The 20,023-nt window shown below is 38.3% G+C and overlaps 1 protein-coding gene across 1 annotated transcript in view; it reads right to left on the bottom strand.

Annotated features, from left to right (window-relative positions):
* IPO11 (importin 11) overlaps positions 1-20,023 on the bottom strand; it is a 197,985-nt gene that overhangs the window by 163,273 nt on the left and 14,689 nt on the right. Inside the window, exons 2-4 of the mRNA XM_012784031.3 lie at positions 6,504-6,577; positions 3,421-3,564; positions 3-103 (exon numbers count right to left, since the gene is read on the bottom strand). Coding sequence (XP_012639485.1) covers positions 3-103; positions 3,421-3,558 — 239 coding nt within the window. The 5' untranslated portion in view covers positions 3,559-3,564; positions 6,504-6,577. The remainder of the gene's footprint in view (positions 1-2; positions 104-3,420; positions 3,565-6,503; positions 6,578-20,023) is intronic.

Raw genomic sequence — 20,023 nt, 5'->3', positions numbered from 1 at the left:
ACTGGGGTGCTACACGTCTCCAGTAGCGATCAATTCCATTTTTAAAATACAGAACAGCAAGCCACCTTACATTTATATCCAGTGTGTGGTTTGTGAAAATATTCTGTAAATAAAAAACATAGTATTAGAATGAACATGTAATTATACATGAACATGATTAATATACCCACAAAGAAGTATGGATAGATCATTCAATTAAATATTTAAATTTTATCACTAGGATATCATATTGATATTTTCTAAATATATATAGTTCTACAATTCATATAAGAATTCATAGCATGTTGATTATTTATGCTGAGTAACGAATATGTGGAAATTCAATATACTATTCTGCTCTTAGGTATGTTTGAAAATTTTCCTAGTAAAAAAGTAAATCCAGAAACAAGCAAATTTGATTATATTTCAAATGAATACCATAACCCTTGACACCTCCAATAAAATAAATAACTTCTAAATTAAAAAAGAAAAAGTGGACCCACTACAGTACAGATTCAAAGATTTCTAAGGAGACAAACCCCTGAGTTGTTAATACATGCTATGAAATGACCTATTTCATAGTATCTTTATCAAAATAATATGCTTACAAATAAGTTTGATAGCAGAACACTTTTAAGTGATATAAAGCCAAGTGTGATGTGAATAATTTCATCTCAAAATTAACCATTACTCAAAAAATGTATTCACTGTGTTAATCCAAATAATAATTAACAACCCACACAAGCCCCTACTTTGCACAGTAATGAGAGACCATAAAAATAACTGTGCAAGCTAAATTATGCAACAGGATCTTAATAATCAAGGGGAAAACTGTAATTGTTCTGTGATCTTTAAAAATTTCAGTCAAAACCTGACTGAAGGTTTTGAATTTCAGTCAAGACCTGACTACCAGTTCTAAATAAATGTACAGGGAAATGAAAAGAATAATAAAACTAACAGTTACACTGTAATTTAAAACATTACAAATAATAAGTTTTTTACAAAGAAATATAAAATATTTTAATTCTTATCTAGAATAGTTGGTGATAAGAAAAATGTAGGAATGAATGTGTTAGGTACTCAGTAAACAATGAATGTATTTACACTATATCTCAGACCAAAATCAACTCAAATCCCCAGAGAAGACCTCCTCTAAACATAACTTTGTGTGGAAAAACCCCAAAGCCAAAAATAATGATGTGGAAGTATGTTCTTTGCTATAGAAAAATATATGTTAAATATTTCCTTTTTCTTGTTTGTTTTTGAGACAGTCTCACTTTGTTGCCCAGGCTAGAGAGAGTGCCATGGCATCAGCCTAGCTCACAGCAACCTCAAAGTCCTGGGCTCAAGCAATCCTGCTGCCTCAGCCTCCCGAGTAGCTGGGACTATAGGCATGTGCCACCATGCCCAGCTAATTTTTTCTATATATATTAATTGGCCAATTAATTTCTTTCTATTTATAGTAGAGATGGGGGTCTCGCTCTTGCTCAGGCTGGTTTTGAACTCCTGACCTCGAGCAATCCGCCCGCCTCGGCCTCCCAGAGTGCTAGGATTACAGGTGTGAGCCACCACGCCCGGCCATGTTAAATATTTTCAACTCTCATTTTTAGAAAATCACATGCACATACAAAAAAAAAAAAAAAGATTATAAAATAGTTGTGTAATTTCCATTTATTCCTTAAGATCCCTGACAATCAAGAGTCCCTCTTTTGGGTCTCCATTATAAAAGAAAGAATGTACTTCTTTCACCACATTAATCACATTCGACTTTGACACATTACATGTCCTCCTTCAGCAGTAGATACAGTCTTGTCTCATGCCTGGACTCTAATCTAGCACAGTGCCTGGCACACAAGAAGCTTCATACTTACCTACTGAGCAAATGAGTGAATGAATGGAATTAATGTGGGAATATTGTGGAAGTTGATAGGTCTCAGCCTGTCTCAGCCATACTTGGGGAACCAAGAAAAGTCAAGCTGCAGATGACAATCCAAGTAGAAATATATTAAAAGTACTTTGAATAATAGGACTGGAACATAAGTCTGAGACCAGGTATACAAATTTGGAAGACTAGAATGGATAGCTGGGGCTAAATGAATGAAATGTGCCAAGATGGTGCGTCGAAGGGAACATGAAGACTTGACTGAAATACAGCAGCTTTTAAATCTGTTATAAACATAATCTATTCCAAAAAGAAATTTTACTATCTAAGAAGAAAATTATACCTAGTAAAAATAAAAACATCAAGGCACTTAATATTATTAATAATTCATCCATAAAAAAGACATCAAATAAGCAATGCCTTTTGGTTTTTAAGGTCCAGCAATAACTAAAATAAGAAATTCTAAAAGTTTTATATTTTGGCCTGAAAAAAAACACAAGGCTAATTACACAGCATATTCATTTAAATAAACATATGAAGAGTAAAGACAGAAATTTTCTAAAGATTTATACTATGTTCAAAATTTCCAAACATGATGCTGGGATTATATTAAAAAGTGAGATATTTTTAGTATCTTAAAATCTATTTCTTTTTTTCCCTTTTTGTTATTGAGTCGAACAGCCAACTTTCATGTTATATTCAGAATAACAAGTATGACTATAAACCACTTAATTTCCCTTACAGGCATGACCAATATCTTCTTAAATTTAACTAAAAACTCATACTTTTTGGCCAAGAAGTTAAAATATATATGTCAAATTGCTATCATTTATTCTATTTAACAAGATATGATAAACAATATTGCTTCAAATTTGTTAGCCAGTCACAAATATTGTGTTAATTTTTGACCCAATCGGTGGCCTCACTGCCCTGAGCAGAAACTAAAAGTTCTCAGTTTCTCAGAGTAAAAGAATAGGGAAGGCTCTTAGCACAAAAAGACTTCTTTCATTTTGGCACTGAGAAATAATTAACAATTTTTATTAATTAGCCAAAAACTATAGGCTCCAAGGAAGATTTGGTTACAGCACATATTATTAATTAAATCATTATACTTTTTTCCCATATCACCCAAGAAAAGATCAGATGTGTTGGCCAGGCATGGGGGCTCAAGCCTGTAATCCTACCATTCTGGGAGGCCGAGGCAGGAGGACACTTGAGGTCAGGAGTTTGAGACCAGCCTGAGCAAGAACAAGACCCTGTCTCTACCAAAAATAGAAAACTTAGCCAGGCAGGTTTCCAACTCCTGAGCTCAAATGATTCGCCTGCCTCGTCCCTAGGATTACAGACGTAAGCCACTGTGCCTGGCCAACAAATATTTCTTAAACACCCTCAAAAAGCCATACATTAAATTAATAAAATATTGGCAGTGGAAACATCAGCCAAACATATGGATCAGTTTCCTTAAAGAAATCCCCTAAAAAACTAAGTTTTTAGAACAATTAAAAGAGTGGTTTCTCATCTTACAAGAAATAAAAATAAATTACTTTAGAACAACTTACCAACAACACTGAATAGAAACCAGGCTGGGTCTCCCACTGTTTCAACTGCTCCTCAGCTGGTTTTAACACAGTAGTATCCTGACTGGTGGCCTGTGTTAAGACCTGAAGAACAACAGTGCTGGCACTATTGAGATCCATGGAAATCTGGCAATGATAAATTAACATACTTACATGTACATTACAAGTAATAAAAAATTAACAATAACACAAATTTATGTTCTGAAGTACTCCTATACTTCATTCACTTACTCCTTCTTCATGTTTCCACTTCATTTCTACCTTTTCTATGTACCATCCATACTCTTAAAACCCCCATAGTTCAAATTACTTTTGCTTAAATCAATTTATTTCTAAAGGAAACCGTCTTTCATTGTTACATAAATAGAACTTAATAGTAAATGGAGGGCTAGGGGCATGGGGAGGACACATACGCAAAACCCAAAGTTTCTAAATTCAGGTTAAATATTATTGTTTGCCCAAGACTGAGCATAATGCCTTTTGCCTTTCTTTTAAAAAGATTAATAAGTGTTATAAAGTTATTAACCACATACTAGTGCCCAACTTTATCCTTGAGAAGATCAGAAGGAAGAGAACTGAGGAAGAACTGCTTTGACTCATTGGTAAATACCTCCTAGCATCTTCTTACATGCCAGCAATGGTACATGTCCAAAACATTTAAAGAAACAGAAAAGATAAATACATATTCAGAAAATGCTGAGAAAAACCCAAACTAAACCATTCAACAAAAATATAAAATGTAAGTTAGAAAGGATATTAAGAGTCAGGTCATCTAATCCTGTATCACATATTTGAAGCCCATCCACAAATACATGAACAATTTATTGAATTCTCTAGGATTCTGTTTCTAACCACCCCCAAAATTATGTACAATTGTATATTTAGCAAGTATGTATATTTGTTCGCAATGTATATGCACAAAATGTATAAGATTAATATTGAAAGCTAAAAATTGATAGAAAATAAATCTAAGTTCTCAGTACAGAGATGACTGAGAATTAGCTTTCTGCTAGTAGCTATATCTAAAACTGAAGAATGTTCCAGATAGTAAAAGTCTGAAAGTCAGGCCAGGCATGGTGACTCACACCTGTAATCCTAACATTTCAGGAGGCTTGAGGCCAGGAGTTCTAGACCAGCCTGGGCAATAAGCGAGACCCTGTCTCTACAAAAAATTAAAAAATTAGCCAGGCATGGTTGTACGTGCCCTGTAGTCCCAGCTACTCAGGAGGCTGAGGTAGGAGGATTCCTTGACCCCAGAAGTTGGAGGCTACAGTGAGCTATGATGATGCAACTGCCCTCTAGCCTTGGTGACACAGTGAAATCCTGTCTTTAAAAAACAAACAAAAAAACAGTCTGAAGGTCATTAGCCTATAAAGAATACAGCCAAAGTAAATGACCCCTTTATTACAAGGGTTATATTAATAATTAAACTGCAGTGAAAGGGAAGGTCTCAAATGTTGCCTCGATAAGAAATTTACCTAAAATATGAGAACTTTTAAGAAAATCACCCATTTTAAAGCCTATATAATGAAGCAGGGCTCATCTAAAACACAAAAATTTCATTGTACCATCTTAAGAATGGCCTGGAATCTGAAAAATTCTACCAATTAGCAATAGAGCTGGATTAATATTTTAAAATAACACTCTGTTCTTACCTGTATTTTAGAACTAACTAGGGTGCCTTGTATAATGTTAATCTATTATCTCCCTCACTAATTGGAATTGTCTTTAACAATATAGAATTTCTGTGTTTATTAGCACTTGAAAACAAGTGAATGGATTTTCACTCAATTTAGAAGGCTTGTTGGTAATGTATATTACCAACATATATAATGACTTCAAAAACAGGATATATAAAAGAAATTCTCTTTATTGAGGTCCTAGTAGATACTTTAAAAAGATAGGCAGTATGTTTTGCTGTAGAAATATAATACGAACCATGAAAACAAGCTATGCATGAAACTTCAAATTTCTGTTAGCCATATTAAATGGTAAAAAATTTGAAATTAATTGTAATAATATATATTTAACTTGATATATCCAAAATGTTATCATTTCAACATATAATAAGTATCTTTAAAATGCTGAGATATTTTACTTTTTTTTATACTAGGTCTTCAAAATCCTATATATATTTTACATTTAAAGCACATTTCATTTCAAACCACACTTCAACAGCCCCATTTGGCTAGTGGTTACCATATTAGCACAACTCTAGGAAAGTCCTACTTAAAGTGTGATCCAAAGGCTGGTAGCCCCAGCATTACCTGGGATTCTCATAAAAATATAAATTCTCTATCCTCTCTTCAAAGCTAATAAATGAGAATAGCAGCAGAAGGCAGGAGGGCAAAAATCTATGCTTTAATAAGTTCACTAGGTCAATCTTTTAATTGCCAAAGTTTAAGAAGCACAACTTTAAAAGATCTCAATCTGAGCTACATCTAAAAGTCCAGGTCCATTGTTAATGCACTGACTTATAGTTGAACTGTCCTCACAATGAAACTGTCCAGGGTATGAAAAACAGGGATTTATTCACTCTCTACCAAGCAATGCAAGAGTAGCCAGCTCAAATTAAAAGTTTTACAAAATAAACTAATATTTGAGCATATATTATATGCCTAGTATTGTGCTAAGTGCTTCATCCATTTATTCCTAACAAGAATCCAATGTGGCAATCCATTTTTTACATAAATAATTAAATGGCCAGGTACAGCGGCTCACACCTGTAATCCTAACACTCTGGAGGGCCAGGGCAGGAGGATTGGTCGAGGTCAGGGTTTGAGATCAGCCTCATCAAGAGCGAGACCCCATCTCTACTAAAAATAGAAAAATTAGCAGGGAATGGTGGCGTATGCCTGTAATCCCAGCTACTCGAGAGTCTGAGGCAGGAGAATCGCTTAAGCCCAGGAGTTTGAGGTTGCAGTAAGCTAGGCTGATGCCATGGCACTCTAGCCCAGGTGACAGAGACTCCATCACAAAAAAAAGTAACATAAAAACATAAAAAACACATAAAAAACATAAAAAAAAATAAAGAAACATAAAAAATTAAAGATCAGAGACCTTACCTTGCCAAGGCCACAATCTATTAAGTGGTACTGCTTGGACTTGAACACCAACACCACTGGTCTTAATCAGTATCCTTGAGAGACAAAACCAACATTTAAGTTATCTTTGTAGTGCTGGGAACCCAACATGATACAAGACATATGCTTAATAAATTATTTGCTGAATAAAGGAAAGTGATCAATTCTGAACAATAAAGTACTTCACTCTGAACCACATTAGCTAATTAACTGATTTATATTCAGTAAAACTGCTGAAAGCCCACCGTGTGCCAGGCACCATTCTAGGTATAGAGAAGATAGCAGTGAACAAAACAGTGTCCCTGTTTCATGTAGTTTACATTCTAGCAGAAGACAGATCTAGAAAAAGAAAAAAAGGAAAAAAAAAAAAGAGGAAGTGATATAAAGAAAATAAAATAACATTAAAGACTAACTGCAAATGACTGTGTTACTTTAGATTGAGTGTTCCAGGGAAAGCTTCTCTGAAGTGATATTTATGAGAGACATTAATGAAAACAGAGATCCAGCCAGGCAAAGATCTGAAGGCACAGCTCCCAGTAGAAAAAAACAGCTAGAAATAAAGGCCTCGGGATTAAAAAACAAATTTAAGAAGGCCAGTGTGACTCACACGTTGTGAGAAGAGGAGAAAGTAGTACAAGATGAAGTTGGAAAGTAGGCAGGAACAGCTCACATATGACTTTATGGGGCAAAATAAGGTGTCTTAATTTGTATATAGGTACGAAAAAAGCCATAAGATAGGAACAATATATGAATATATGGATATCAACATATGAATAGAAAAAGGCTCTATCAAAAACCATCCCCATCCCACCACCACTGCCATAGAAAGAAATAAAAAAAGCCATAGCTTTGTTTGGGGGTACTACTTGAAAAATCACTGAATACTGTCAACCGCCAAAGTAATTTTCCCCTAGAGCAAAAATTTGTGCAGGGAACTCACATAAACACCTTCTCTCTCTGACCTTCCAGCAAAGTAATCCCTAAGTCTATGCACTCTTAACTTCATGCCCCATTTACTCTCACCATTTACCTGTTCTAAAGAAAGCTATTAGAGTTTCCCATCCATACTCCCTCCAGCACCCTGACCATACAGGTTTTCTCCAGAAGTCTGTACAGGTCCTCTCCAGAAGTCTATGCCCTGTCTACTTCTCTCCCTGCTTTGATCCTTGCTCCCATAAAGTCCATACAGTCTGTGAGGAAAAGCTCAGTTCATACATTTTTAGAGCACCAATGTTGTACTAGGCACTGCAATAGTTGATAGGATGACAAGAATCAGAAAGGTCCCTGTTTTCTACCCAAATTCTGTGGGTTACTGGGGTGAAAAGCAGAGGAAACCATTCTTATTATTAAAACAAACTAGCCCAGGCTCAGTGCTTCACACCTGTAATCCTAGCACTCTGGGAGGCTAAGGCAGGAAGATCGCTGGAGACCAGCGGCAAGGGTAGATGGAGTGGTTAACTTCCCCCTCCCTTGTATCTCGGACTGCTGGTGGGCTCCCCAGTGGGTGGAGAGACCTGCAGACACCAGCCCATAGACAGTCACCGACACGGAGCGGTAAGCCTATAGTGGACGCAGCACCAGGCTCCCAACTCCCTCGGGACACCTCTGTATGCACAGACCCGAGCCGCTTGGCAGGCGCCATATGGCTCCATTCTTCCCTCCCCCTTCCCTATGTGAGGCTGTCAAGAGAGACAATATAGCCACCAGCCAGAGGCATCCAGGAAATGGGACCTTCCCTTTTGGGGCCCTACAGCTGACTGAGGGGTACTCAGACGGTGAGCTCCCCACCCGCCAGCCCTCCCAGGTGCTGCCCGCTCAGTGATTCCAGGAGAATGGGGCAGACCCTGAGGCTGAGAGACACAGACCCAGCGTGGGCTCCCTGTGGGTGAATTAGGACTGGCACTCCTCACCCTGATGGGGTTAGGGATTGAAGTCTGGGGCCCAGAGGTCAGACCTGCAGACCAGATCCCGTGCACCCAGGTATCGCATTGCCCGGGGCACAGAAGGGATATTCTTGAACAAGCCTACTGAGGTATGTGTGCCTTCAGGGGCAGCTCAGCTTGCTTGAGGGCAACCCTCCTCCCAAAGGGGGGTCATGTGCCCAGCCCAGGTGGCGATCTTGCGCAGAGAACCTCCCAGCCAGCATCACAGCCAGGAGAGACCCAGTGGCGTGAGGTCTGGTTGCTGGCAGAGGCCCAGGAGTAGCCACGGAGTTGGGGAGGATGGAAAGAAGCAAGGCCTGCTCCAGACTGTGGGTCTCAGACAGCCCCACCCCCACACGCTGACTTTCTGACTGAGCTGGGCCATTGCAGCCCTGCCCTGGCAGCTTTTCCCGAAAGCAGAGAACAAAACTTTGACCCCTGCTAACAGCATTTGTGGTGCCTGAGGGCAGGCTTAACCAACCCAGCACCGCCCAGACTCACTCCCAGACCAGCCCTCACTGAGGTGGAGAATAAGGACATACCTGGAAGCCCCAGGGCCCCACCCACCACCTGAGGCACTAGAGTGCCTCTCCAGAGGAACAAGAGCTGGTTACAGGACATAAAAACAACAGTGTAGCCTGTTCCTTCAAGCAAGCGCCACCTACTGACAGGGAGGACATTCTGCACACCCTTTTCACGGCACCTACTGATTCATCATACAGGGAGTGGCTGAATCACACCCACAAACACCACCTACTGGCTCAGAGATTAAACAGGGGGTGTCACTATCCAAACGAAAACCTAAAGGCAAGAAGCAACAACTGATCCAGATGGGAAAAAATCAGCAAAGGAACTCTGGAAATATGAAGAACCAAACGGAAAGCACACCTCCAAAGAGGAGCACCAGCCCCTTAGAAATGGACATTAACCAAAATCAGACCACTAAAATGACAGGAGAAGAATTTTGAACATGGATCATAAGAAAATTCAATGACTTGTAAGAAAAACTGGATAACCAACACAAAGAAAATGCAAAAAGATTCCAGGACCTGGAACAAAAATTCACTAAAGAAATTGAAATAATAAAGAAAATTCAATCAGAACTCCTGGAAATGAAGACTCAATTCAGGGAACTATAAAACACAGTGGAAAGCCTCAAGAACAGGATAGATCAAACCAAAGAAAGAGTCTCAGAGATTGAAGATAACATCTTCCAATTAAATAAATCAGTCACAGAGACAGCAGAGAAACAAGAGAAAAAAGCAAAGCCTACAAGAGATGCGGGATTATTTGAAGAAACCTAATGTGAGGGAAAAAGAAAACACTCAAGGGTTGGACAAGCTATTTGAAGATATAATAGAGGAAAATTTCCCAGGCCTTGCTAAAAATCTCTAGATACAAGTTCAAGAAGCTCAAAGGATCCCTGGGAGATTCAATGTAATCAGGAAGCCGTCATGACACGCAGTCATCATACTGACCAAAATATCAACTAAAGAAGCCCTTCTACGAGCTGTAAGACAAAAGAAGCAAGTAACATACAAAGGAAAGCCAATCCGAATAATGCCAGACTTCTCTACTGAAACTTTATAAGCAAGGAGAGACGGGGGGGGGGGGGGGGGGGGGGGGCCATTCTCACTTTCTGAAATAGAATAATGCTAAGCCTAGAATCTTATTCCCTGCAAAGCTGAGTTTTGTATATGAAGGAGAAATCGAGACATTCTCAGATAAGCAAAGACTGAGGGAATCACCAAGACAAGACCAGCCCTACAAGAAGTACTCAAAACCAGTGTTACCCACGGATCAGCACAATAAACACTCACGAAGGTAAATCTACTCACAGCTAAAGATCAAAGCCCAGATACCACAATGGCTCAAGAGAGAAAACAAAGCAACAAAGTTCAACCCAACATAAGGAAGAGAAATCTGTCCTACCTATCAGTTACTCAATAAATGTGAATGGCTTGAACTCCCCGCTCAAGAGACATAGGCTGGCCGAATGGATAAAAAACACAAGCCAAGTATCTGCTGCCTTCAGGAAACACATCTAACCTGCAAGGATGCAGTTAGACTAAAGGTAAAGGGGTGGAGAACAATATTTCAAGCAAACGGAAGCCAAAAGAAAGCTGGAGTGGTGGTGCTGATTACAGATAACTTAGTTTTCAAATCAACTAAAGTAATAAAAGACAAAGGAGGTCACTACATAATGGTGAAGGGTACACTTCAACAACAAGACATAATAATTCTAAATATATATGCACCCAACTTTGGTACACCCAGATTCATAAATCAAACTCTACCTAATCAAACAAATGGATAAACAACAAAACCATAATAGTCAGAGACTTTAACACCCCAGTGACAGCACAGGGCAGATCCTCCAAACAGAAATCAACAAAGAGGTCAGCCTCCGGTGACATCAGTACGCTTCGAGGGTGCCAGCCCCCAGCACCAGCCCCCAGAGTCCTGCGATGGCTGGGCTGGGGCGGGGCGTAGGGCCAGCTGAGCTATCCCGTCAGACTGCACTAGTTCGAATGAAAGCTCCTCAAGATGGCAGTGGAAGGGGCCGAGACACAAGGAGGATATGGAATATTATCTTATAAAATGGAAAGGATGGCCAGATTCTACAAATACTTGGGAACCTATACAAAATCTCAAGTGCCCATTACTACTTCAGCAATTCTCTAATGACAAGCATAATTATTTATCTCAGGTAAAGAAAGGCAAAGCAATAACTCCAAAAGACAATCAAAAAACTCTGAAACCAGGCCAAGCGCGGTGGCTCACACCTGTAATCCTAGCACTCTGGGAGGCCGAGGTGGGCGGATTGCTCGAGGTCAGGAGTTTGAAACCAGCTTGAGCAAGAGCGAGACCCTGTCTCTACTATAAATAGAAAGAAATTAATTGGCCAACTAATATATATACAAAAAATTAGCCAGGCATGGTGGCGCATGCCTGTAGTCCCAGGTACTCGGGAGGCTGAGGCAGTAGGACTGCATGAGCCCAGGAGTTGGAGGTTGCTATGAGCTAGGATGACACCATGGTACTCACTCTAGCCTGGGCAACAAAGTGAGACTCTGTCTCAAAACAAAACCAAAAAAGAAAAACTCTGAAACCTGCGGTTGCTGAGTACACTGTGAAGAAGGCTAAACAAAGGATAGCTCTGCAGAGATAGCAGGATGAACTATATTTGTTGAAAATACTGTTGACTTAAGAGGGCCCACCTTTAGATGTCTACTACATTAATGAATATAAACCAGCTCCTGGAATCAGCTTAATTAATGAAGCTACATGTGGTTGTTCGTGCATGGATTGCTTCTTTGACAAATGTTGTCTTGTTGAAGCTGGAGTTCTTTTGACTTATAACAAAAAACAACAAATTAAAATTCCGCCTGGTACCTTAATCTATGAGTAAAACTTAAAGTGTCAATGTAGACCTGATTGTCCCAACAGGATTGTACAAAAAGGCACACAATATTCACTTTGCATCTTTCGAACTAGCAATGGCCATGGCTGGGGTGTAAAAACCCTTGTGAAAATTAAAAGAATGCTCTGGGAGACCGAGGCAGGCGGATTGCTCGAGGTCAGGAGTTCAAAACCAGCCTGAGCAAGAGCGAGACCCCGTCTCTACTATAAATAGAAAGAAATTAATTGGCCAACTAATATATATAGAATAAATTAGCCAGGCATGGTGGCGCATGCCTGTAGTCCCAGCTACTCGGGAGGCTGAGGCAGCAGGATTGCTTGAGTCCAGGAGTTTGAGGTTGCTGTGAGCTAGGCTGATACCACGGCACTCACTGTAGCCTGGGCAACAAAGTGAGACTCTGTCTCAAAAAAAAAAAAAAAATTAAAAGAATGAGTTTTGTCATGGAATATGTCGGAGAGGTAATCACAAGTGAAGAAGCTGAAAGACGGGGGCAGATATATGACAACAAAGGAATCACATATCTCTTTGATCTGGACTATGAATCTGATGAATTCATAGTGGATGCAGCCTGATATGGAAATGTGTCTCATTTTGTGAATCACAGTGTAAGAAGAAATACTTAAACTGTACACAAGATTAATAATTCAACTTAGTACTATTTTTAATGATTTTCCATGGTTTGAAAAATAATCATCTTTAAACTACGTATTCTTTTAACATTTCCAAAGTACATATTTTGATATGAGGGCCCCTTCTGTTAAGTCATGGTGTTATTGCTGTATTAGGAAAATAAACATTGAGGTACCTACCCCCCCCAAAAAAAAGAAAAGAAAATCAACAAAGAAATAATGGACTTAAATTGAACTCTAGAACAAATGAGAATGACTGACATTTACAAGACATTCTACCCCAAAACCATTGAATATACATTCTTCTCATCAGCTCATGGGTCATTCTCTAGAATTGACCATATCCTAGGACACAAAGCATGTCTCAAACAATTTTAAAAAATAGAAATTATACCATGTATCTTTTCAGACCACAATGAAATAAATGTAGAAATCAATCCTAACGGGAGTTCTCATTTCTACACAAAGTCATGGAAACTAAACAACCTTCTGCTGAATGGTTACTTCATTAATGAGGAAATCAAGATGGAAATCAAAAGAGTCTTTGAACTAAAGGACAAAAGTGACACAAGTTGCCAAAATCTGTGGGACACAGCTAAAGCGGTCCTAAGAGGAAAGTTTATTTCCATAAACGCCTATATCCAAAAGTCAAAAAAATCACAAATAGACAACCTAATGAATCGTCTCAAAGAGCTGGAAAAAGAAGAACAGACCAACCCCAAACCCAGCAGAAGTACTGAAATCATTAAGATTAAATCAAAACTAAAAGAAATTGAATACAGGGAAACCATATGGAAGCGTAATAAAACAAAAAGTTGGTTCTTTGGAAAAAAAAAAAAAAACAAAAACAAAATTGACATACCTTTTGCTAGACTAACGAAAAGCAGAAAAGAAAAATCTCTAATAAGCTCCATCAGGAACAAAAAAGGAGAAATTACAACTGATGCCCTGGAGATACAAGACATAATTTATGAATACTACAAAAACCTCTATGCACAAAAACTGGAAAATGAGGAAATGGACAATTTCTTAGAAACACACAGCTTCCGTAGGCTCAACCAGGAAGAAACAGAATTCCTGAACAGGCCAATATCAAATACTGAAATTGAAACAGTAATAAAAAAAAAAAAAACCTTCCTAAAAAGAAAAGTCCTGTACCACATGGCTTCACACCTGAATTTTACCACACCTACAAAGAAGAACCAGTGCCTATCCTGCAGAAATTATTCCACAATATCGAGAAGGATGGAATCCTCTCCAACACATTTTATGAAGCGAACATAACCCTGATACCAAAACCAGAAAAAGATGCAACAAAAAAAGAAAACTACAGACCAATATCCCTTATGAATATATATGCAAAAATTCTCAACAAAATCCTAGTCAATCGAATCCAGGTGCTTGCCAAGAAAATAATCCATCACAATTAAGTGGGTTTCATCCTAGGGATGCAGGGATAGTTCAACATATACAAATCTATAAATGTAATTCACCATATAAACAGAAGAAAAAACAAAGACCATATGGTCCTTTCAATAGATGCAGAAAAAGCATTTAACAAAATTCAACACCCTTTTATGATAAGAACTCTCAACAAAATAGGCATAGACAGGGCTTATCTAAAAATGATACAAGCCATATATGACAAACCCACAGCCAATATCATACTGAATGGGGAAAAATTGAAATCATTCCCACTTAGAACTAAAACAAGACAAGGTTGCCCACTATCTCCACTTCTATTCAACATAGTGCTGGAAGTCCTCGCTACAGCAATCAGACAAGAGAGTGGAATTAAGGGCGTCCAAATGGGAGCAGAAGAGATCAAACTCTCACTCTTTGCTGATGACATGATATTATACCTAGAAAACCCCAAGGATTCAACCAAGAGACTCCTTGAACTGATAAATGAATTTGATAAAGTCTCAGGACACAAAGTCAATACACAGAAATCAGAGGCATTTGTATACACCAACAACAGTACAAGTGAGAACCAAATCAAAGACTCAATTCCCTTCAAAATAATAACAAAGAAAATAAAGTACCTAGGAATATATTTACTAAGGAGGTAAAAGACCTCTACAGGGAGAACTATGAAACACTGAAGAAAGAAATAGCAGAGGATGTAAACAGGTGGAAGAATATACCATGACCATGGGTTGGCAGAATCAACATTGTTAAAATGTCTATACTACCCAAAGTGACCTACAGAGTCAATGCAATTCCTATCAAAATACCATCATCATTTTTCACAGATATAGGAAAAATAGTTTTACGCTTCGTATGAAACCAGAGAAAACCGCATATAGCAAAATCAATCCTAGGCAATAAAAACAAAATGGGAGGTATCAATTTACCAGACTTCAAACTATACTACTGGCTACAGCTTAAAACAGCTTGGTACTGGCACAAGAACAGGGACATTGACCAGTGGAACAGAACAGAGAACTCAGATATAAAACCATCCTCATATAGTCAATTAATCTTCAACAAAGCAGACAAAAACATACACTGGGGAAAAGAATCCTTATTCAATAAATGGTGCCGGAAAAACTAGATAGCCACATGTAGAAGACTGAAACAGGATCCTTTTACCTCTCACAAAAATCAACTCACTCTGGGTAACAGACTTGAACATTAGGTGTGAAACTATTAGAATTCTAGAGGAAAACATTGGAAATACTCTTCTAGACATTGGTCCAGGCAAAGAATTTATGAAGAAGACCCCAAAGGCAATCACAGCAACAACAAAAATAAATAAATGGGACCTGAACAAATTAAAAAGCTTCTGCACACCCAAAGAAACTGTCAAGAGAGCAAACAGACAACTCACAGAATGAGAGAAAATTTTTGCAAGCTACACCTCCGATAAAGGGCTGATAACTAGAATCTATTTAGAACTCAGGAAAATCAGCAAGAAAAAATCAAACAACCCTATCATAAAATGGGCAAAGGACATGATCAGAAACTTCTCAAAAGAAGACAGAATAATGGCCAACAAACATATGAAAAAATGTTCAACATCTCTAATCATCAGAGAAATACAAATCAAAACCACAATGAGATATCATTTAACTCCAGTGAGAACAGCCTTTATCAAAAAGTCCCCAAACAATAAATGTTGGCGTGGATGTGGAGAGAGAGGAACACTCCTACACTGCTGGTGGGACTGCAAACTAGTTCAACCTCTGTGGAAAGCAATATGGAGATACCTTAAAGAGATACAAGTAGATCTACCATTTGATCCAGCAATTCCACTACTGGGCATCTACCCAAAAGATCAAAAGTCACTTTATGAAAAAGACACCTGCACTCGAATGTTTATAGCAGAACAATTCACAATTGCAAAGCTGTGGAAACAACCCAAGTGCCCATCGATTCATGAGTGGATTAATAAAATGTGGCATATGTATACCATGGAGTACTATTCAGGTATAAGAAACAACCGGTGATATAGCACCTCTTGTATTTTCCTGGATAGAGCTGGAACCCATTCTACTAAGTGAAGTATCTCAAGAATGGAAAAACAAGCACCACATGTACACACCAGCAAATTGGTATTAAATGATCAATACCTAAGTGGACATGTTGGAAAAACATTTATTGGGTATCAGGCGGGTGGGATGGGTATATACGAACACAATGAGTGAGATATGCAATGTTTGGGGGATGATCATGCTTGAAGCTCTGACTCGAGGGGGGAGGGGAGGCATGGGCAATATATGTAATCTTAACATTTGTACCCCATAATATGCTGAAATAAATAAATAAATAAATATATATATATATATATATATATATATATATATAAAAATTAAAAAAAAAAAAAGAATTAGAAGCGGCCGGGCTGTACTTCAGTGGCTCAAGCGCTTGTAATGCCAAGTTCCTTGGGAGGCCAAGACCAGAGGATTGCTTGAAGCCAGGAGTTAGAGACTAGCCTAGGCAACATAGCAAGCTCCTGTTTCTACAAAAAAAAAAAAATTTTAAATTAGCCATGCATCATGGTGCGCATCTCTAGTACTAGCTACTTAGAAGGCTAAGGCAGGATTGCTTGAGTCCAGGATTTCAAAAGAATAGCAAGAATCTGTGGATCTTGAGCCACAAACCCAGGCCTGTCCCAGAATGTAACAGAAGAGAAGCTCTACTCCAAGAAGGTATAGTCAAGAACACAGGGCTCTTTCCCATCCCAGCTCCCAGCATAGGGCTACAGTTTCTCCCCAGGCAGGCAGGCAGGCGGCCAGCACTTCTCATCTACCCCAGCCTTGTGTTGGCAGAAGTTCTATTTTAAACAATCACAACTAGTAGTCTGGGGCTCACTTCTTCCATCCAGGTACCCCTTCTGGAGCAGAAGCTCTACCCCAGGGCAGCAGGCAAATAACAATGAACCTCAATTGTGCCCACACCACCTTGCCCAACGGGCAGAGGTATCACACCAGGAACAGTAACAGTTGGAGACCTTAACATGCAATTTTCAATAATGAGTGGAACAGTAAGAAAATATCAACAAGGACATAACAGTCTTGAACAGGGTACAGTGACTTATGCCTGTAGTCCCATCTACTCAGGAGGCTGAGGCAGGAGGATCATTTGAGCCCAGGTTGCAATGCACTGATCATGCCACCACACTCCACCTGGGTGACAGAGTTTTGGAGACCCTGTTTCTAAATAAGTAAGTCTTGAACAACATTCTACACAAACGAAACCTAAAAGACATTTACACAGCACTCTACTCAACTACAGCAGAATGTATACAAACATTCTTCTCAAGTACACATGGAACATTCTCCAGGATAGATCACATGCTAGACCACAAAACAAGACTCAATAAATTTAAAAGGACTGAAATAATACAAATACATTCTCTGATCACAATCAATAACAGAAAGATATATGAATAATTCACAAATATGTGGAAATGAAACAACACACTCCTACATAATCAATAGGTCAAAGAAATCATAGGGAAATGAGAAAATACTTTGAAATGAATGAAAATGGAGACACTATAACAAAACACATGAGATGTAGCTTAAGCAGTGCTTAAAGGGAAATTTATAGTTGTAAATGCCTACACAGTCATCCCTCAATATCTGAGGGGGACTGATTCCAGGATCCCCTGCAGATACCAAAATCTGAGGATGCTTAAGTCCCTTATATAATATAAAATGTCACAGTAGTATCTGTATATAACATAAGCATGCACACATTCTCCCATATACTTTAAATCATCTCTAGATTACTTATAATGCCAAATGCAATGAAAATGCTATGTAAATAGTTGTTTCACTGTATTGCTTTTTTTATTTGTATTTTTTAATTTTTGTATTTGTTTATTTTTACTTTTTAATATTTTCAATCTACAATTGGTTGGATCGACAGATGCAAAATCTGCAAACACAGAGGGCTGATGGTATTAAAAAAAGAAAGATTTTGTTACAGGTTAAATGTTTGTGTCTTTTCCCTGCCCCCCACCACCCCGAAATTCATATGTTGAAATCAATGCTCAATGTGATGGAATTTGGAGGTGGGACTTTTGGGAGTTGAGTCGGTCAGGAAGATGGAACCTTCACGAATGGCACCAGTGTCCTTATAAGAAAAGCCAGGGAGCTAACTCACTCTTTTTCTGCCATGTAGGGATACAAGAAGATAGTTTGCAACCCAGAAGAGGCCCCTTATCAGAGCCTGACCATGCTGTTACCCTGATCTCAGACTCACAGCCTCCAGAACTGTGAGAAAAAAATCTGTTTATAAGCAACCCAATTTATGGTATTTTGTTACAGCAGCCCGAACTGGCTAAGATCTCAAATCAATAACCTAACCTTCCACCATAAGACACTACACACTAAATACACAAGAGTAAACTAAGACTGAAGTAAGCAAAGGAAGGAAATAAAAATTAGAGCAGAAAATAATGAAATAGAAAATAATAGAGGAAAAAAATCAGTAAACCCAAAAGTTGGGTTTTTTTAAAGATCAATAAAATTGACACACACCTTTAGTTAAAATAATCAACAAAACTGAGGGAAGATGTGTATTATTTTTTTTTTTTTTTTTTTTTTTTTTTGAGACAGAGTCTCGCTTTCTTGCCTAGGCTAGAGTGAGTGCCGTGGCATCAGCCTAGCTCACAGCAACCTCAAACTCCCGGGCTCAAGTGATCCTCCTGCCCCAGCCTCCCGAGTAGCTGGGACTACAGGCATGAGCCACCATGCCCGGCTGATTTTTATATTATATATATTAGTTGGCCAATTAATTTCTTTCTATTTTTATGGTAGAGACGGGGTCTCGCTCAGGCTGGTTTTGAACTCCTGACCTTGAGCGATCCGCCCGCCTCGGCCTCCCAGAGTGCTAGGATTACAGGCGTGAGCCACTACGCCCGGCCAAAGATGTGTATTATTAAATCAGGAACAAATGAGAAGACATTGTTACCAACCTTACAGAAATAAAAAGGATGAGAGGAAATACTATGACCAGCTGTATGTGAAAAAATTAGATAACCTATCAAAATCACAAATTTCTAGAAAAATATAAACTACTGAAACTGTATCAAGAAGAAATAAAAAATCTAAATAACTCTTGTAACAAGCAAACAGATTCAATTAGTAATTTTAAAACTTCCCACAAAAGCCCAGGACCACATGGCTTCCTGATGAATTCTCCCAAACATTTAAAAAATAACAATCCTCTACTAACTGTTCTAAAAAAAATAGAAGAGGAGGGACCACTTCCCAATTCATTCTATGAGGCCAATGCTATCCCAATACCAAAACCAAACAAAGACATCACAAGAAACTACAGGCTAGTATTTCTTGTGAATATAGAAGCAAAAATCATCAACAAAATACTAGCAAACAAAATCCAGTGATATATAACAAGGATTATACACCATGACCTAGTGGAATTTATCCCAGGAATGCAAGCTTGGTTCAACAACTGAAAATCAACTAATGTATTATATCACATCAACAGAATAAAAGACAAAAACCACATGATCATCTCAATAGAAACAGAAAAAGCATTTGACAAAATCCAATATCCTTTTATGATAAGAACACTCAATAAACTAGAAATAAAAAGAAACTTCCCCAATTTGATAAAGGGCATCTAGGCATCTATGAAAAAGTCAGTTAACATCACACTTAACACTGTATGCTTTTCCCCAAGATCAGGAACAAGACCAAGTTGTCTACTCTCATAACACATTCAAAATTGTACTAGAAGTTCTAACCAAGTAAATTAGAAAGGGCATCCAAATTAAAAAGGAAGAAATAAAACTATTTGTATTTGCAAATGGCATATCTTATATATAGAAAAATCCTAAGGAATGCATTATACTATTAAACTAATAAGCAAGTTCAATAACTAATAAGTTATTAGTTAATAACTAATAAAACTAATAAGCAAGTTCAGAGTACAAGATCAGTATACAAATATCAATTGTATTTCTACATACTAGCAATAATCTGAAAATTAAATCAAGAAAACAATTTGGGTCAGGCACAGTGGCTCACGCCTGTAATCCTAGCACAC

Source organism: Microcebus murinus, chromosome 11 (genome assembly GCF_040939455.1).
Source record: "Microcebus murinus isolate Inina chromosome 11, M.murinus_Inina_mat1.0, whole genome shotgun sequence".
Taxonomy (NCBI): Eukaryota; Metazoa; Chordata; class Mammalia; order Primates; family Cheirogaleidae; genus Microcebus; species Microcebus murinus.
This window is presented reverse-complemented; position numbering and strand designations above follow the sequence as displayed.